At 38.1% G+C, this 17,602-nt stretch overlaps 1 protein-coding gene and 1 long non-coding RNA gene across 2 annotated transcripts; one reads left to right on the top strand and one right to left on the bottom strand.

The window, feature by feature from the left end:
- Positions 1 to 271: 271 nt before the first annotated feature.
- On the bottom strand, positions 272 to 809 carry LOC118751249. Its single transcript, XR_004994500.1, has 2 exons — positions 636 to 809; positions 272 to 574 (listed from the first exon to the last, which is right to left on the bottom strand). It is a non-coding gene; the product is annotated as an uncharacterized LOC118751249 (long non-coding RNA).
- A 4,659-nt stretch (positions 810 to 5,468) lies between these two features.
- On the top strand, positions 5,469 to 6,149 carry LOC118751242. The gene is made up of 2 exons (XM_036486023.1): positions 5,469 to 5,808; positions 5,896 to 6,149. Exons 1-2 carry the CDS (start codon positions 5,469 to 5,471, stop codon positions 6,147 to 6,149), a joined length of 594 nt encoding a protein of 197 aa, XP_036341916.1.
- The last annotated feature ends 11,453 nt before the right edge of the window (positions 6,150 to 17,602 follow it).

Here is a 17,602-nt window from a genome sequence, read left to right as displayed (position 1 = left end):
CGTAATGGTTTGCGAGGAAAACGTATTGATTTGTGATATTTTTGTTAAAGTTATAAAATAAAAACGTTGTAAAATGAAGTGCGCAGTTGCGAAATGTGGAAAAAACGGCGGCAGAGTGCAGTTTTTTTACTTTTCCTTCAGATCCAGAACTTAGGAAAAAGTGGATCCAGTTCTGCCGGCAAAGCAAGGATTTCCAATTTAAAACTTGCTATATTTGCATGCATCACTTTGCAAGTGAAGATTTTGAAAATAGTCTGCAGTTTGAAATGGGTAGGATGTTTATTTATTTCGTTTATTGTGTTTATATTAATGAAAGTGTTTAAAACATTTCTAAGGTTATGCAAAAAGAAGATTGTTGAAACGAGGCTCCGTGCCATCAATTTACAAGCCCGGTGATGAAAACCCGGAGCGTTCGCAAAGAGTTCATCGTCGTCAAAATACGTCGTTAATATTGGGTTTCATTGGAACGATATCCTTATTTGATGCTGTGGGCAGGCGTCACAGTTTCAGGTAAAAATTCTTGCTTATGCCTTGGCAGTTTAATTTTATGTTGGCACCGTTTGCATTGTATTTCCTGAAATAAGTACGCATTGGAAGTTAGTAAAAAGTAATGTATTGTCGCAGATGCTACTTACCATGCTATGAGCACGCCCTTGCTCAACGACTTGGCCCTTTTACGCTGTTTCCTGGTTAGCGCTCTTCGATTCTCTGTAGTCTTTCTGGCATCGTATAGCTTCTATATTTGTTTCGAAGCCTTGGAGCTATGCACTATTTGCTGTGGCTTCAATTTCATTTGGAAATCTTACTCGTTCCATTTACCAGCGCAATGGCGGCCACAGAATGCAATTTTTATTTGAAATAAAATAATAATATAAATAATGTAAAAGAAACACAAAATAAATTTACCGTCTTCTCGATTCAATAAATTGCCACCAGATTGTTTTATTTTAGTCTTTCAACTAAATTTTATGCTATATTTACTTTTTTTCGTCGAAATTGTATGCGATTTGACAGATCGCCAACAACAACTTTTATATTATGACGTAGATGCGCAGAACGAAAAATTTTTGCACCCCTATCGGCGCAATCTTTGTATTCTATCATTCTTGAGGAAAAGTACTGGATCACCATGTAAGGGAGAAGATACTCCCTCGTTATCCACTACATGAGCCCCAATATGCTTATCAAAAAGGCAAATCAACAATTGCGACACTTCACTCCATCCTAGCTAGGAATGTTAATGTGTTTGTTAATGTTAATGTTTAAGGTCCCGAAAATCTCGCGATTCTTGGCACATAATCCCGGGATTTTCGGGATTTGTAATTTGCACTGACGGCAATAATAGAAACTCCTTTTCTGGACCGGTATTGGCTATATTTCGTTTTTTATTTAATAATTAATATTTTATATTTATGAATGTCTAGCTCACTATATATATAACACCACTTGATAGTAAAATTTTAACACAAGTATCAATATATTCGCGAAACCATGGGCCAAATATAGTAAAATTGCGTCTTTAGTTTTTCACTCTGACGTCAGTAATTCAAAATTGATTTAAAAAATTTAGAGAAATGTGCTTTCAGAAAAAGTATGGGTATAAAATTAAAGAGGAAATCCTGTAGAATTTAAGTAGTTTCAAATATTTGGTGCAGACGGACTGGTAAGTATTGAAAATGTAATTTTTATTCTACACTGAATTGAATTATTTATTTAAATAATTTTTGGAATCAATCATATCTTTGAAATTAAAAAGTCCTTTGAAATAAATCCTGTCAGAGAGAGAAAAATACAAACGCCACATTAAATAAAAAAGTAGGTATCAAACCCATTTATTTATTATTTATTTTATGGTAGGAGAGCTTCTCAAACAATATGGAAGCAATTTTTTCGATTTAAGTTGTTGAAAAGTAATGAATATCCAAATCCCGGGATTAATCCCGCGATCCCGGAATTGTTATAACGACATCATGAAAATCCCTGGATCGAAAAAAGCTGAAAAATTAACATCCCTAATCGTAAGGTAAGTGTAATAGAAAAGGCATTTGCAACGAAGGGTATTGGTCTTTGCTCATTCATGAACATTGAGGTGCCTTTGATAATAATAATAATAACAGAAGACGCGTACGCAATGTGTTTGGCCGAGTTTCTCACCTAGATGTTGTATTTTTATAAGAAGCTGTTTTTCATGGTAGAAGACACTCGAAGGTTTGCCATTGCCTGCCAAGGGACGACCGACATAAGAAAAACCTTCTTTATGTCGAATTTTTTGATGTTGGTTTGAAACTGGGAGTGAGCCCAGGCTCTGCGGAATGGTAGCGCACACTGCGAACCACTACATCGCAGTGACCGCCTTTGAAAATGCCAGTTTCAGATCCATGGAAGTGACACCCTCCAATAGAGGTGTCCAGAGGACAATTAACGCGGACCTAGGTCCGAAGGAGCTAAGCATAGCTGCAGTAAAAGGCTATAGCCTCTGATGTGGTCTGTACTGTGGCTGATGAAGCTAGTTGAAGTCCTCAAACGAAAGGATATCAAACCATAAGCTACGCTGATGACATACAAATACCATTAGGGACTTGATGCAGGACCTCCTAAATGTAACTTGCAATTGGAATGAGGGATTGTCCTTAAATCCCAATAAAACTACAATTATCCTTTTACTAAACATAACTGGGACTTTGATTCCCCTAATGGAAGAGGTTAAATATCTAGGCATAACCCTGGATAGAAAACTCACATGGGAGTCACACCTCGACTCAATTATCAACAAAGCAACGAAATCGCCGTTTACCACTAAGCAACTCGTAGGAAAAAAATTGGGGGTTTAATGCCAAAATGACCTTCTGTGCTTATACTGAGATATTGCGCATAATAGTGTATGAACCAAGGACTTGCATACCTATCTGTAATAGGGGCAATGAAAACAGCACTCACTGCAGGTATGGAAGTCATACTCAATCTTACACTACTTCTTGTGGTAAGAATTCATGCAACGTAGGAAAAATAAATTCAAACAAGGCAACCTTGTCGGACACCTTGAATTCTTAAAGGGAAAGCATGACCAAAGTCCTTTCTCAGACCAAATTGATCCCATCCTTAGCTTAACGAACAAAAATATTTCCTATTCGTGGAGATTGGAGTAGAAACCCCACGTGGCTGCACCATCAGTGGTATGATAGTAATGAAACAGCGGACTTCCAAGCTAAAAAAGACATACACACCATTTGTTGAGCCTAACAAATTTCTTGGATTCAACAACAATGATACCTAGAGAGACCTCAACAAGTTGGCAGAATCCTGCACTGCTAGCCATTGGGACAAGTTAGAGGGACACCATCAATCAAAGAAGTTGCTTTGCTTCAGTGAGAAAATAACTCAATCTGTGCTCATTATGTGGAGTACTAACAGTTCGCTATGTTTGGCCTCCGCAGTACAGACATCTGCTAGCTCATTGCAGAGCCAGCCTTTTAAACGACTACACGCTCAGCGATATCGATATTATACAACTAAAGTTGAAAAAGGAGGCACAACATATCAAATCTGGTCGCGGTGAAATAGGCCTGTAGACCTATCCTTATCCTATCCTTATCATAACCAAAACCATAAGTATATTTTTGGTACTTAGCACATTGTGATACCATAGGTTGAAGAGCTTTTGGGCAGCTTTCAGCTGATGGAGTTTTGATTAAGATCTAATTGACTTTTGAACTCCCTTAACTTTTTGCACTGTACATATCGTTACCCTAATATAGAAAGGTCCTATCACACATCGTTGCTGAAATGCCAAAAAGCCGCAACTAACTAAAATTTGCTTGTTATTTATTTGTAGTGAATTTCGGATATCTAGTTAGTTAGTCCTCTTTCAGACACGTCAAGTCTTGAAAGCCTTGTTTATCGCATTCTCTGTTGTGTTTTCCCTTTGCTTCCACACGCGTCAAGTTTTATTGAATTCAAGTCCTTGGTTCCATAAAAATTTTGTATTTAATGAGCTGCTCACTATACAAGTTGGGGCCCTCCCAGTAAAAATCGTCTCGTTGTAATTATACCTTTCATGAGCATGAAATGGTATTATAACTTTGGTCCGATGTTTGTAAGTACCAGAATAAGAAGAGATAGACCCATTAAAATGTATACTTAAATGATCAGAACGTCGAGCTGAGTCGATTTAGTCATGTCCGTCTGTCCGTCTGTTTGTCTGTCTGTCTGCCTGTCTGTCTGTCTGTCCGTCTGTTTGTATGCAATCTGGTCTCTCAGTTTTCGAGATATCCGGATGAAATTTGGTAGGTGGGTGTATTTTTATAATGTATTAATCATTTGTCGGAACCGGAAGAATCGGACCAGTATAACATATAGCTCCCATACAACTGATTGTTCATTTTAGTACTCGGTCCTGGTTGACCATTCTGTGGAAATGCTCATATGGTCTTTAGTTGTGTCTTACTTGAATTGATTTTAAGTATTAAAAAATCATAACTTTTAAGTACTTTGTTTTGTTAAAAATGTTAGGATACTTTTGAGCTCTCGGTCTCTTGGGCCGGGACCCTCTCGGATCGGGAGCGCGTGGCATTTTGCAAGTCAGAAGATTACGAACTCTTGGTAAACCTTGCAAAACTTGCTGGTATCTCACAGGTGGAAATAAGAGCTCCTAGCATCGAAGGAGATTAGTAGATATATAGGAAATGTTATCTCAGTGCCATTATTCTTGGCCTCTGAGTAGGTAGGTGCTGCTCTTCAGCCACTTCAACCTAAACTAATAATTTTTACATTACAAGCCGTCTTGCGTTGCGTGCGTTTCAACACTATTTTTGTATTGACAAGTTCTTATCAGGCTTCGCGAAGCAAGCCGTGCATTTGCTAGCTTCCTTCCATTTAAGTTCTTTCTAATCAGCGTGGAAATTAAAAGTGCCCGCACCTCGTGGATGTGACTACCCTTACGAAGGTCATACTATAAGTCTAATCTTTCAAGAATTGTTCAACAAAGAGAACGCTATGTCACTTATTTAAAATTGATGGATTTCAAAGATTATTGGTCTGTGTACGTATGTGTGTAGTTAGCAAGGAATTTCTTTCATCCCTTTGCTAAATTTGGTTTACAGACAAACCAAAGGGATGACGAAACTCGTTCCAATACCAACAATCTTCTCAGCCTGCCGACAGAACGAACCAACGCAAACTAATAGGAAATTTTTCATTTTGCTTTAACATAGAATTTCCACCGTTGAGGAAAATATGAGAAAACAAATTGTCTTCGCTTAATTTTAACCAAACGATCTTCATCATTAACACTTAACCGCTTTTTTCTTCAATCGCCTATACACATATTTTTGAAATACCTGTCTACTTTCGTGTCTGTGTGGGATTTCAAATTTTCAATAAAAAAAACTCATAAATCGTCTTTCTATTCTTGAAATTTTACTTTCAAATATCAATAATAACAATAATAACAAAACTAATCGCCGATCAGAATGTCTCAAGGCATATCCGCAACACAGCCAATGCGCGACGTTCCACTTTCGGGGATCGAGGAACATGGCGACTCTACGCCTGAGACACTTAAAACCGGAAATTCGAAGGCAAATTCGTTAAAGCGTTTTTTCAAATTAACAAATAAACGACACAGCGCGGGGGAAGAGCTTCCAACCAGCTCCAGTGAGGTAATGCCCGAGGATGGTAGACGGTCGAAAGACGATACTGATAAGGATGCTAGTGGCGGTAGTGGACTGGAAAAGGATGACGAAGTGGAGAAACCGAAAAAGGAACACCAGCGGCGTTTTAATTTGCGTCTAGGTGGCGTCACTCGAATCGGTGCGTCAAAATGGCGTTTACCTAATGTCTGTAAGCAACTAATTGTTGATTGTAAATTTTTCTGATCTTCTCTTGTGCGGGGTGCAGTGGAACACGCCAATACCGAGAACTTCATGGACAGCGCACCAAGTCGGCAGTCATTGAAGAACTCCATTTCCAGCTATTGGCATACCGTCTTCAGACGCGTCAGCAAGAAAGCAGCAAAGCGGACAGCCGGTCAGAATGACGAGAATGACGGTGACGTCGAAGAGGAGGTGATTGAAAGAGAGTTGGATGAGCAAGTGCAGACGTTGTCTATCTCAGAGGACACTATCGAGCAGGTGATTCAAGCGATCGAGTAGAATGGTGTGCGGTAGATGGCAAGAAGGGAGTGCGGATGGAGAGGCATGAATGACAGAAATTTGAACATTCTAGGATGACTTTGAGAAATTATAGGAGGGAAGAACATGTAGGCGACGACACTTGAGCGCAACAGTTGAAGTGCGCAAACTCTCGCAATTTGCTAAAATCTTTATGTGCATTATTTTTGTTTTCAATTTAACCAGACTGCACTGCAACTGCCACCATATAATTTTGTGCAATTTGTAGCAAATTTATTTTGTTTAAAAAATTTGTCATATACCCTAAAACAAACAAAAAAAATTATGTTTTCACTGCCAGTTAACGCATCGGCGTGAATTGGAAGGAGTTGCATGCATGACTTGCCTGAGTATTTCACTTCTTTCGTAATTGAAACGCCTAAAATAACAATCAAAGTTCAAGGTTCAGTTAAACCAACCGGAAAAGAACTCGTTTGCAGCTGTTACCCCAACTACCCGATTGAAGTCTCCCCCAGTCTATGTCTATGCTGGCGTGGCGTAACGTGTAAACTAACCCGCCCATGTAGTCTGTCTCAGTGGTGTTTGTTCGTTTAATAGCACCTTATTGTGGCTATCACTGTCCGATTATCCCTGCTAACCATTTGCTAATCCAATGTTGTCTCCAACATACAAACAGAGGTCAAAGTTAAAGGTAATCGATACTTTGCTTGTGGGCAGCATTTTCAGAGGAATTTAGCACAAATGGCCAACAGCTACATACATACATCACATACATGCCATCCACCCTACTTTAATGCAATATGACATAATGTATGTATGTATGTAGAAGCTAATATTTTTCCTGTGCTTTTACCTTGAATTTGCAAATTTTCATTTGGTATAATTTTTAGGTATTTTTTGCTTTGTGCTGAAAATTCGACTCGATCGAAACGAATCCGTAGCAATGCTGAACCAATCCCTTGGTATTTATGTACATAAACATGTATGTACAAGTTTATGGATATGATTTATGAATTTTATTGCAAGTATAATTTCTTCATGCCTGCGCGTAAGCATTTTTCTTCTACATACATACATGCTTATATATGTTTGTGGTTAAAGCATTTTAAAACCTTGGCGGCATTTTCCGCTTTAATTTGTGGTAAATATTTACTATATTATCATATCAAATCTGAATTGCAATCACCCCTTTTTAAGTTGTGATGTTTAAATGCGTGTTAAATAACTGTAAATTGATATTCAGTCGAATATAAAGAATTAAGTAGACATTTGTCCATTTATTTGGAATTAATAATATGTATTTTAGAAGAATTCGCCGTTAATAAAAATTATTCCAAGTCAAGCTAAGTACTTTATGTCAGGGCAGTTTTCATCCCTAAAGATTGTACCTAATATCACAAAATAAATGCACCTAAATGAGAGAGAACGTACCTAAAATAGTTACATCATTCGTTGTATGGTTCAAATAGCTATTGTCTCAACTAAAGAAAATATGAAATTTGAAGAAATCCTACACACTGGGTTGTATGGGCGTATAAAATTAATAGAAAAGTTAAAAATGTTATCATAAGCGGAGAAATTCTGCTTTTGTGGTTTTAATAGATTAAAGAAGTAATTTGTAAGCAAAAAAAAAAAACCGACTTCAATTCTCATAAAAAAAAAATTTTTATATATGTAAATATGTATATATATCTCATGATCCAATTTCATTTATTAAACGGATCGGATCTAAACCAGATTAGTATGGGACCACCTTTGAGACACTACCTTTCCGATGCGATCGGTTGACGTGGTGCAAAGTTATGCGGTAACATACATAAAAAAAAAATATTCCGACGAACTGATAACCTCCTCTTTTTTTGGAAGTCGGTTAAAAATGCATTCCAACAAAGGTAGGGGAGTACGTCGGTCTAGGGAGCAATGACGTTTTCTGGAAGAAATTAGTTCAAATTTCGAATTTAAAAAATATAACAAGAATTATAATTTGCCGATAGCTAGGTAAAGTGTTAATTTTTTGTAGTGACTGTTCTGAATGCAATGTAAAATGTTTAAGAGACTACATGATGGCTGAATTTCTTTATTCATTCTGAATGTTTGGAATAAACTTTTTTGTTTACTTATTCTTTCGATCGTTCCTGATGATATGTTAACGTATATTTAAACGCATTCTGTTTACTCTGGCTGTGAAACGAGATTATTTGGAATGTAAAAAGAAACGCAGCCAATATGATTTTTTTAGTTTCCTTCTTTTGACCAATTTTCTTTAGAATTGTTTATACTACAAAATGAAAGCGAAGCCTACGTTGCAAAATGTACCGTATTTGCAGGAACTAGGTTCAGGACTAGTTTGCATTGAAACAGGCTGCCATAAGATGGACAAGGTTAAATCGACTCTTCTATGTAGTTGTTCTTATCATTTTCTATACCATACCATTTCTTGTTCATGAGAAGTATAATAACCGAAAGGCAACTATTACCTGTGTACTTCACATAACGCCATCAGCAAGGCAAGTAGGTTTAAGGAAATGCTCCAAACTCCATTTAAATTGGCTAGCTGCTGTTTACACCGACTACATACCAGTACTTATGCACTTATGGTAATTCATGTTATTCAACACACATTCCTTATGCTACACACTCTTGCACTCCAATTTATCACCATAATCGTAAGCAGTTGTTGCCGATAACTTTTTCGTTGGGCAGGATGCTATTGTTTCAACAAATAAGCGAAAAATAACTACAAATGTACATACATACGATGCATGTAATAGAATAAATGAATGAAATTTAACAAGTTGTAGTTTCCATTGAACAATGGGCAACGCAAAAAGTACTATAAAAAAAAAATGAATTGGATTATCAGGTGGGCGACAATAAATTGGACTAACCAACTGACCCACCAATGGACCAATGAAACAATGCATTGGAAAACAGTTAGCTAGAATAACTTGTATTTGCTTTATTTATTTACCTCCAAATGGCAACATAATAGCAAATACTTTAGTGAAATGTTAACTCTATATTGACGCAAGGGCAAGTGAGTACACAATTACATACCTACTTATGTATGTACTTGAAAATAAAGTTTTGGGTATTTGAAAATCTGAAATGAACCTAGAGAGAAAAACAAATTTTTAACCCAAAAAATATTCGGTAGGTGGCGCTCGAGTGTAGATTTACATAAATATTGTATTCACTGCCCAATTTAATACATTTTCGCAATAGACATTACATGCGTGAAAGGATATATGGCATTATCCCCAAAATATATCAGATTTGAATATGTAGTAGTATATCGTTCCCAAACTAAACCAGGTACAACTTTAGCCCTTACAATACTTTCAACCGATCTGTCTTAACATTTTTGTTCAGACTATAAGATATTAATTCAAAACTAGGAGTGTGAGATATTGTCGAGATTTCACCGTTTTTTAGTTTTAGTTTGCTTAGAACGCTGGGAATATAGTACGTCGATTAAGTTATAAGGCACAAAATTACTCAAAAGAAATTCTCCTGCTTTGGAACTAAAACGTGACTACACATTTTTAGATATTTTTTTTTGTAAATATTTTATTAGCTATAAGGCACTGTGAAACGATTGGGCGTTTGCCCAAATTATGGTGTAAATACTTAGTATCCCAAGCGAGTGAATATACATATGAATATTTTTCTTTATCCCAATCACGAAAAACAATTTCCCAGTGGGAATTAGGAGCACGTAATAATACCTTATTAGCAACTTACTCTTCACCTGGCAGTCATTACCATTTCCCTGCCGAACGTCCCTTACTTTTACAAAGGCATGGCCGCCTTATGTAAGTAGGAATTTAGAATGTACATTTGGTATCAGACATACTTCTGAGCCGCTTTACAAAGTAAGTTACGTGTAATGCAGAGCAGTCGCTCGGAGTAGTTCGATGGTTGGAAATAACTTCGGCTGCACGTTATTTTGCAACTGACAACGTAATGTGTCTTCGGAGGTGTTCATTTTGCCCTTTACTAGTAGATCACATTGGCCATGATGACAATTTTGGTACTAAAAACTGAAAGAAAACATGGCTTACCTCGCAAGGTGCTTACCTATTTTCCCAGTGGGTTGTTCAATTATTTCAATAGAAGTTCGCTGTATTTGTAAAAGTCATGTGACTACAAAAAAATTGTCGTCCCATGTTTTTTATTTTGTACCAGTAGCCCAATATAAATAATTTACAAATCTGTACAAATGTATCAATCGTGTGACACTGCGTTCACTATTTAATGGGGCAATAATTTTTCTATAACCAATCTATTTTATAAAAACCGATTGGTCGTGAAACAAATGAAATGACCTTGGACAAATGAATGCGAGGGAATAATATTCGCAAGCCTTTTGAAATGCCAGTTAAAACTTCACAATACAAAGAGTTTTTATGCATTTGTTTCACACGCTTTTTTTGACAACTCGATAAATTTTAAAAACATGATATTAGATACCTCGATACATTTCGGTTAGTCGGTAAATTCCAACAATTCGATACGTATTGATAGCTCAATGAATTTCAATAACATTAAATACCGACAACTCGATAAAATTCGAGCGTTGCCCCCGCCACGATATCAAAATCGTGCATGGCGACTTCAATGCCAGGGTGAGTAAGGAAGGGATCTTGGAAAATTCAGCCTCCTCGACGAAACGTCCGACAACGGACGTAGGGGCCCCGAAACATGGTAGTCTGCAGTACTAGGTTAAAGCAATTCATCAACCTACGTGGCTGTCTCCCGATCGAAAAACGAGAAACCAAATTGATCATTTTGTGATAGACGGAAGGCACGCTTCCAGTATTTTAGACGTACGCACACTCCGAGGCCCAAACATCCACTCGGACCACTATCCTGTTGCAGCCAAGATACGCACCCGCCTCTGTGCAGCAAAAAATGTGCGCCCAAATATGCAAGGAAAGCTTAACGTCGAAAAGGTGCAATCACAACAGACAGCCAGCGCTTTCGCTACTCGACTCTCACACCTGATCTCACAGAGCTCTCTTAAACAAACCGACATATGCGAGCAGTGGAACCGCATTTCCCGCTCATTAAGTACCGCCGCCGAAGAAGTAGTCGGATTTCAGCGAGCCCGAAAGAACAGCTGGTACGATGAGGAGTGCCAGGGAGCTGCAGAGAAAAAAAATGCCGCCTACAGGGCCACGCTGCGATCGGGGGCAACGCGAGCCATGTGGGACCGTTATAAAGAACTGAAGAAGGAAGCGAGACGTATTTGCCGCAATAAGAAGAGATAAGCCGAAATACGTGAGTGCGAAGAGCTTGAGATGCTGGCCGACGGGAAGAACGCCCGAAAATTTTACCAGAGGGTCAGGCGACTTACGGAAGGTTCAAGGCACCAGGGCGAACTCATGTAAGAACAACAATGGCGACCTAGTGACCGATGTCCAGAGTGTAGTTAAATTATGGAGGGAACCCTTTTCCACCCTACTGAATTGTAGCAGCGCTGAAATTAGTGGAACGAACGAACTTGAGCCCCCAGTCGATGACGATGGAGTCGATGTTCCACCACCTGACTATTACGAGGTACTAATAGCGCTAGCGTGCTTGAAAAACAACAAAGCTGCTGGAGCTGACAGCCTGCCAGCTGAGCTATTGAAGTACCGTGGCGAGGAGTTGATAAGGTGCATGCATCAACTGTTATGCAGAATATGGTCAGTTGAACGCATGCCCGACGAAAGGAATTTAAGTGTGCTCTGCCCAATCTACAAGAAGTGCGACCACGCCATTCGCGCCTGGCAAATCCACCATAGATCACGTATTTACAATACGCCAAATCTTGGAAAAGACCCGCGAGAATAGGATCGACACACACCATCTATTTGTCGAGAAGAAGAGAAGTTGTCTTTATGCCGCGATGTCTGAATTTGGTATCCCCGCGTAACTAATACGGCTGTGTAAAATGACGTTGATCAATACCTCCGAGCCGTTTATACCAAACGATGTTTCAGACAAGGTGACTCCCGCTCGTTTGATTTCTTTAATCTGATGTTGAAGAAGATAATAAGAGCCGCTCATGCACAATACTTTACAAGAGCGTACAATTGCCGTATGCCGACGACAGCGATATTAACGGTAAAAACAAGGGCTACGTCTGTTTTGCCTTCTCGGCATTGTATAGAGAAGCAAAGCGAATGGGTCTAGTGGTGAACGAGGACAAAACAAAGTATCTCTGTTGACAGTTTCAAGTTTGAAAAAGTAGACGACTTCGTTTATTTGGGAACCAGCATTAACACCTACTTATAATAATGTCAGCCCTGAAATCCAACGGATAATCACTCTTGCCAACAAGTGCTACTTTGGACTGAGTGGGCAATTGAGACGTAAAATCCTCTCGTCGTACAAAGACCACATTCTATAAGTCACTCATCATTCTTGTGCTGGTGTATGGCGCAGAAGCATGGACAATGAAAACATCTGATGAAGCGGCTCTTGGAATTTTCGAGAGAAAGATTCTGCGAAAGATTTACGGACTTTTACGCGTTGGTGATGGCGAATATCGCAGACGATTTAACGATGAGCTGTATGAGCTTTACAACGATATAGACATAGTGCAGTGAATTAAAATTCAGCGGCTCCGCTGGCTTGGCCATGTCATTCGAATGGACAGAAACGGTCCTGCTCGAAAAGTATTCAACGCGGGCTGCGATGCTGGTAACAGAGGAAGGCCTCCTCTGCGTTGGACAGACCAGCTGGAGAAGGACTTGGCTTCACTTGACATTTCCAATTGGCGTCAATTGAACTCGGCCAAAATCGCTTAGGCGGTTACAGCGCCAATAAAGATGAAGAAGAACCCAATCAACTTGGTGTTAGCTCTATTAAAAATATTTATATCTTTCCTAGCAAAAGGATATCCGAAATGTTTAGCTTGTCTAAGGTCCACTACCTCTCCCCAATATGTACTTACTGGGTTCTAAGTTTTCCCACTCTTTCATTATGAGTCTCGAGGACGACAAACTGAATCCGCTAAACGGTTCGGATCCCACAAGTACAGACCAGGAGCCTTCATGAGCCAGTTCGGCGGCGACCTCGATACCTTCAATCCCGCCGTGTCCTCGTACCTAACATAGCATTACCGCGTTTCTTGCAGACAAGAGATGGAAAATTTCATCGTACTCCTTGACAAGTGACAGGTTAATATTTCATATGCGCACAGATGAAAGGTTTAAAGCTTGAACTGAACGAGTTGTGGCCACTCTTGCTCCACATTGCAGACGGTTCCTTGACCTTTCACTTGTTCTTTCTCCAAAAATTATATTCCACGGAAACGTTGTATGCCATGTTGAGGATGACAAATCCTCGCAGTATGCAATTTATTTTAAATGTAAAGTTTTCACATGTAAATTTTGGCAAAACTAATACTTTTAGTCTCTAATTTTTTGCGATTTTCTTTTAATATTTCCTTTGCTGCCAAAACCACAAACCACTGATTGGCAACATTATCCGCAGTTAATATGTTTTGAGCAGTTACTGAGCAGCAGTAGCATTAGCATCACTGTGTTGTTGTTGCTGTTACTATATTGCAATTGGCAACCTTAAAGCCGCTTGCAGGTCTGCTGTTACTGGCGCAAATGCGATTGTGCCGACAAATTTTCAATGTTGCTACTTCGTTTGAAGTTCTTTGCCAAAGGGGCATTTTGTGGTTGCCAAGCGCATACATACAAATGTACATACACATGTATATGTAAGTGAGTAAAAAATCTGCACTGGCAGCAAAGAGGCTAATGAAAGAATAATACTACCAAAACAACTCTGTTTTTTGCTTGCCAACGCCACATATTCCCTTACTCGAAAGCTGTTGCACTGCCATTGTTTTTTGCACTGAGGTTTTGCGTTTTCCAGTGTTTTCTGTTGTTGTTGTCGTTACATTACTTTGTCAGCAATTTACGCTAATACCCTTCAACGTTTACCTATCCGCCGGCGATGCTGTTGCATTGCAACCCTGCAGAAAAAAGTATTCGCTCTGAATTGGCACGCTTTTAGTCGGTTTGGAACTATAATTGTTGCTGCGAAAAATGCAAAGGTATGATGTGACATGTGCCCATGAAATTAACTTGAATCAATATGAGAAAACAGACAGTGCTGTGGTGAGGGTTATCAAATTGCGGATCAAGCGTTGGAACTTGTGCCCCAACGAAGGCAAAGGGTAAGAGCCGACTCTTGGCGCAAATGATCACGAGACGCAATCCACGGAGGCATAACGACTTTTCCATTAGTCTCACAGGTGTAATCCAACTTCAAAAGGTAAACGCCTAAAACATTTTGTTTTGGATCAGCCCAGATTATGGTAAATTTTTATTTAAATAAGTAAAATTCCCCCAATGGAAGCACCGAAAGAATTTTGAAACGACTTGTGGGGCAAGTTCTGTTTATAAAATCTCAACTTTAGACTTGCTTCCGCAGTAAGCTATGCAGCTAAATGGTCTTTCCTACGACTCCAGGGGAGACACTCAAAGCTTAACTTGGTTAGCCACTTCTACTAGATCACGATGCAGAAAATAAAGGTGGCGCCTTCCGCGGACCGCTAACTCCATCTTTGTCGATTTGACAGAATCCACATCTTCGTTGACGTCACAAAAACATTTTTTGCACTAAGTATGAAATTTGATATTTCAAATTGTACCTACTTACATATGTGTCGAAAAATTTGTACCTAAAATTAGATAAATGTACCTAAAAGTATATATGTATATATATTTTTTTTTGTGTACATATACAAAGTTGATAGTCGGTGGTCTACGTCTCCCTTCGGTACCATTACCTACTTTTGGACTTACATCAACCTGACCTACATATATTGAAGCATTTGTCTCGCTTAGAGGTACTAGCTGTGGTACCAACGGCTTCCGCAATCAGAACCAGATTGAGATACTCAATAATATTTTCGGATAGATATAACTCAGTGTTTTGACTATGGGCAAGAATAACCGTTGAACAAGTTACGTTACTGTCTCCCCAGCGGAAGTGTTTTCAATACTTAAGGCCTGGAAATGCAGATGAGCGATTAAAAGAGTTTACATGAAAAGTTATAGACAGGATGAACTGAAGTACACTTGTAGTGTTGTTAAGGAGTCCAAAGTCGTATTTGGTAAAGAACTAGCTGACCCATAGATCATACAAGTCGGCTGATAAATTCTACCCAAACCGTATCTTTAGTTGTATACATCAGTGAAATCGAATATCTACAAATGGCTTTGTACTTAGCAGAAGGTTAACCACACTTGTCTACAGACATTCAGAGCATGCCTTGCTTAACGTTGACAAAAAATCCTCGGCTTTATCTGTCATCTCAAGCAGATAGATTATAGTTTACTTGTTCATATTTTAAACGGTCGGTATACTTACGTATGCGAATAATAAGATGTGGTTAAGTTCGACATCTAATAGTAGAAGCTCCTAACTTTATCTGAAAACTCAGGCTTAGTGGTAAGTAGTATCGTTAGTTGTTCGCCATTTCAAGGAACGCTTAGCGTTTTCACGAAGTGTAGGAGGTTAAAATAAGTTAAAAAGGAGGCCTGCCCTTAAGCCGTTTGTCCTATAATAAAATAAAAAAATTCCCCTTCATAACTAACCTAAATATAATTAACAATAATAAGAACAAGCAGCAGACAGATATATTTTCCGGAACTAAAAAAATCTGCAATTTGTATGCTAACGAAATCAGGAAATTCTAGGTGAGTATCCAGGAACAAGAAGTCACCAGCGAACGGGGAAGAATATCTTATGGTTCAACTACCCACCGACGTAAGATCTTAGGGATATTCGGTGTGGTGTGCAGCAGTTTGTTTGAATTGGTTTAGAACGGGAACATACGTTTTTGTCAAAAGCTTACGAAACGATTTCAAATAAAACATTTGCCTATTTGAAACTTTGAGGAGCTTAAAGCAAGTGAAGCAAAGATGCCATTTGGCCACGATCAATACGTTTTAGTATATTCCAAATAACTTTTGACAGTTCTCAAAGCGAAGCAAGCAAAGCAAGCCTGCATTGGGCCAGCGCCTTTAGTTTACATAGCTGCCAGCACTAAAGTTCTGAACACATTGAAAACGGCGAGCTACGGGCCATGTTATCTTCATTATCTAAACGCATTGTCGATGACGACATGATTTTTTTTGAACGCGGCAGCGACATCATGAATTTGTATGAGTTTGACATAAACGAAGAGGAATAACATTATCTGCCGCTGGATAAATAGAAATAGATCTAATCTGGCCACAACCACAGTCGTCGCCTAGCCCGGTCGTCGCCAAAATAATTATCTACATAAGAGTACGTGTTAAAATAATTTGACAGCTGTGGTAAGTAGCTCGTCATTTTCATTGTGTTCGGGCTATAACTATGAGAACTTCGGAATTGCTGCTAGCATTTTTCTTGAATTCGTGACGGGAGATTTATTCACAACGGGAGTTCGTTCGGTGTCAGTGATAGCCCTATCAGGAGCCAAAAGCGACAATTGTATTCTAGTCATCTAAGAGGAAGCACTGAAACCAACCAACCATTTCTGATTTTTCATTTCCTTTCAATCTTATTTGGTTGGAGGTTGGATATTCAGTTTCTAAGCACTCTAAAACAATTGAGAACTATAGATTACTCATAGAAAGAGCATAAAGTGAACATACACCTCAAATCAAATAGTCAAATGTACTAGTTGTAAACTACCTCACAACTAGTATGAACCGCATGCCCAACTAATCAGCCAACTATCTTTTTTCCATGCACTCAACTGGTACTTTTAACATGGCGATGTCCTACGAAATGGCAATTGGCAGATTTCGCTTAGAAATATACCAGTCTCATACTAGTTCAAAATAGACAGAAAAATACTAGTCCGATTATGGACCAAAACCACTACTTTGGGAGTCAAAAAATAAAACTAATTCATGAATATACAATAAAAAACTTTTGATTAAGAACACTTTAATACATTACACATTTTTATTTAGCAGCCTTAGATTTGCCAATAATTAGTGTTAAATTTTTTGAGTATTAATTAAAAGGAAAAATAAATACATAAATATTTCAAACTTTCGAACATAAATTTAAATGCATTTTCCATTGAATGATATTAAAAGTAAAAGCTTTCAGGTAAATAAAATACTAAATTTTTATCTTTCCTAATAATATTGAATATGGAAAAGAAAACATTTTAGTTAAAAATAATGTAAATACTTTAGTTCATTTTTGGGTGAACTAAAATAAAAATAAAGGCTTTCATTAAAATAAATTAAATTCATTAACTTTGCACATTTCAGTCTATTCTTTTTAAAATTTTTTAAAAGTAATAATTAATGTTTGAAATTTGAGATTTGGATATGAATAAAATAAATAAATAATTCAAGCAGTTATTAAATATTCCTAATATTTGTCTATACTTTGGTTTGTTGATTGATAATTGGAATTAATCAAATAATTATATTAATCGTGTGAAAGTCAAAAAC

This window comes from Rhagoletis pomonella, unplaced genomic scaffold (assembly GCF_013731165.1).
Source record: "Rhagoletis pomonella isolate Grant_MI unplaced genomic scaffold, Rhpom_1.0 Rhpom_scaffold_00001, whole genome shotgun sequence".
Classification (NCBI taxonomy): Eukaryota; Metazoa; Arthropoda; class Insecta; order Diptera; family Tephritidae; genus Rhagoletis; species Rhagoletis pomonella.
The sequence above is the reverse complement of the archived record's forward strand: the minus strand, read 5'-3'. Positions and strand labels throughout refer to the sequence as shown.

What these genes read in the sequence shown, in the direction of transcription:
- LOC118751242 (XM_036486023.1), top strand. Translation starts at nt 5,469, where the DNA reads ATGTCTCAAGGCATATCCGCAACACAGCCAATGCGCGACGTTCCACTT. An exon ending in AGGTGGCGTCACTCGAATCG is followed by an intron (nt 5,809 to 5,895) that starts GTGCGTCAAAAT and finishes TGCGGGGTGCAG; the next exon opens with TGGAACACGCCAATACCGAG.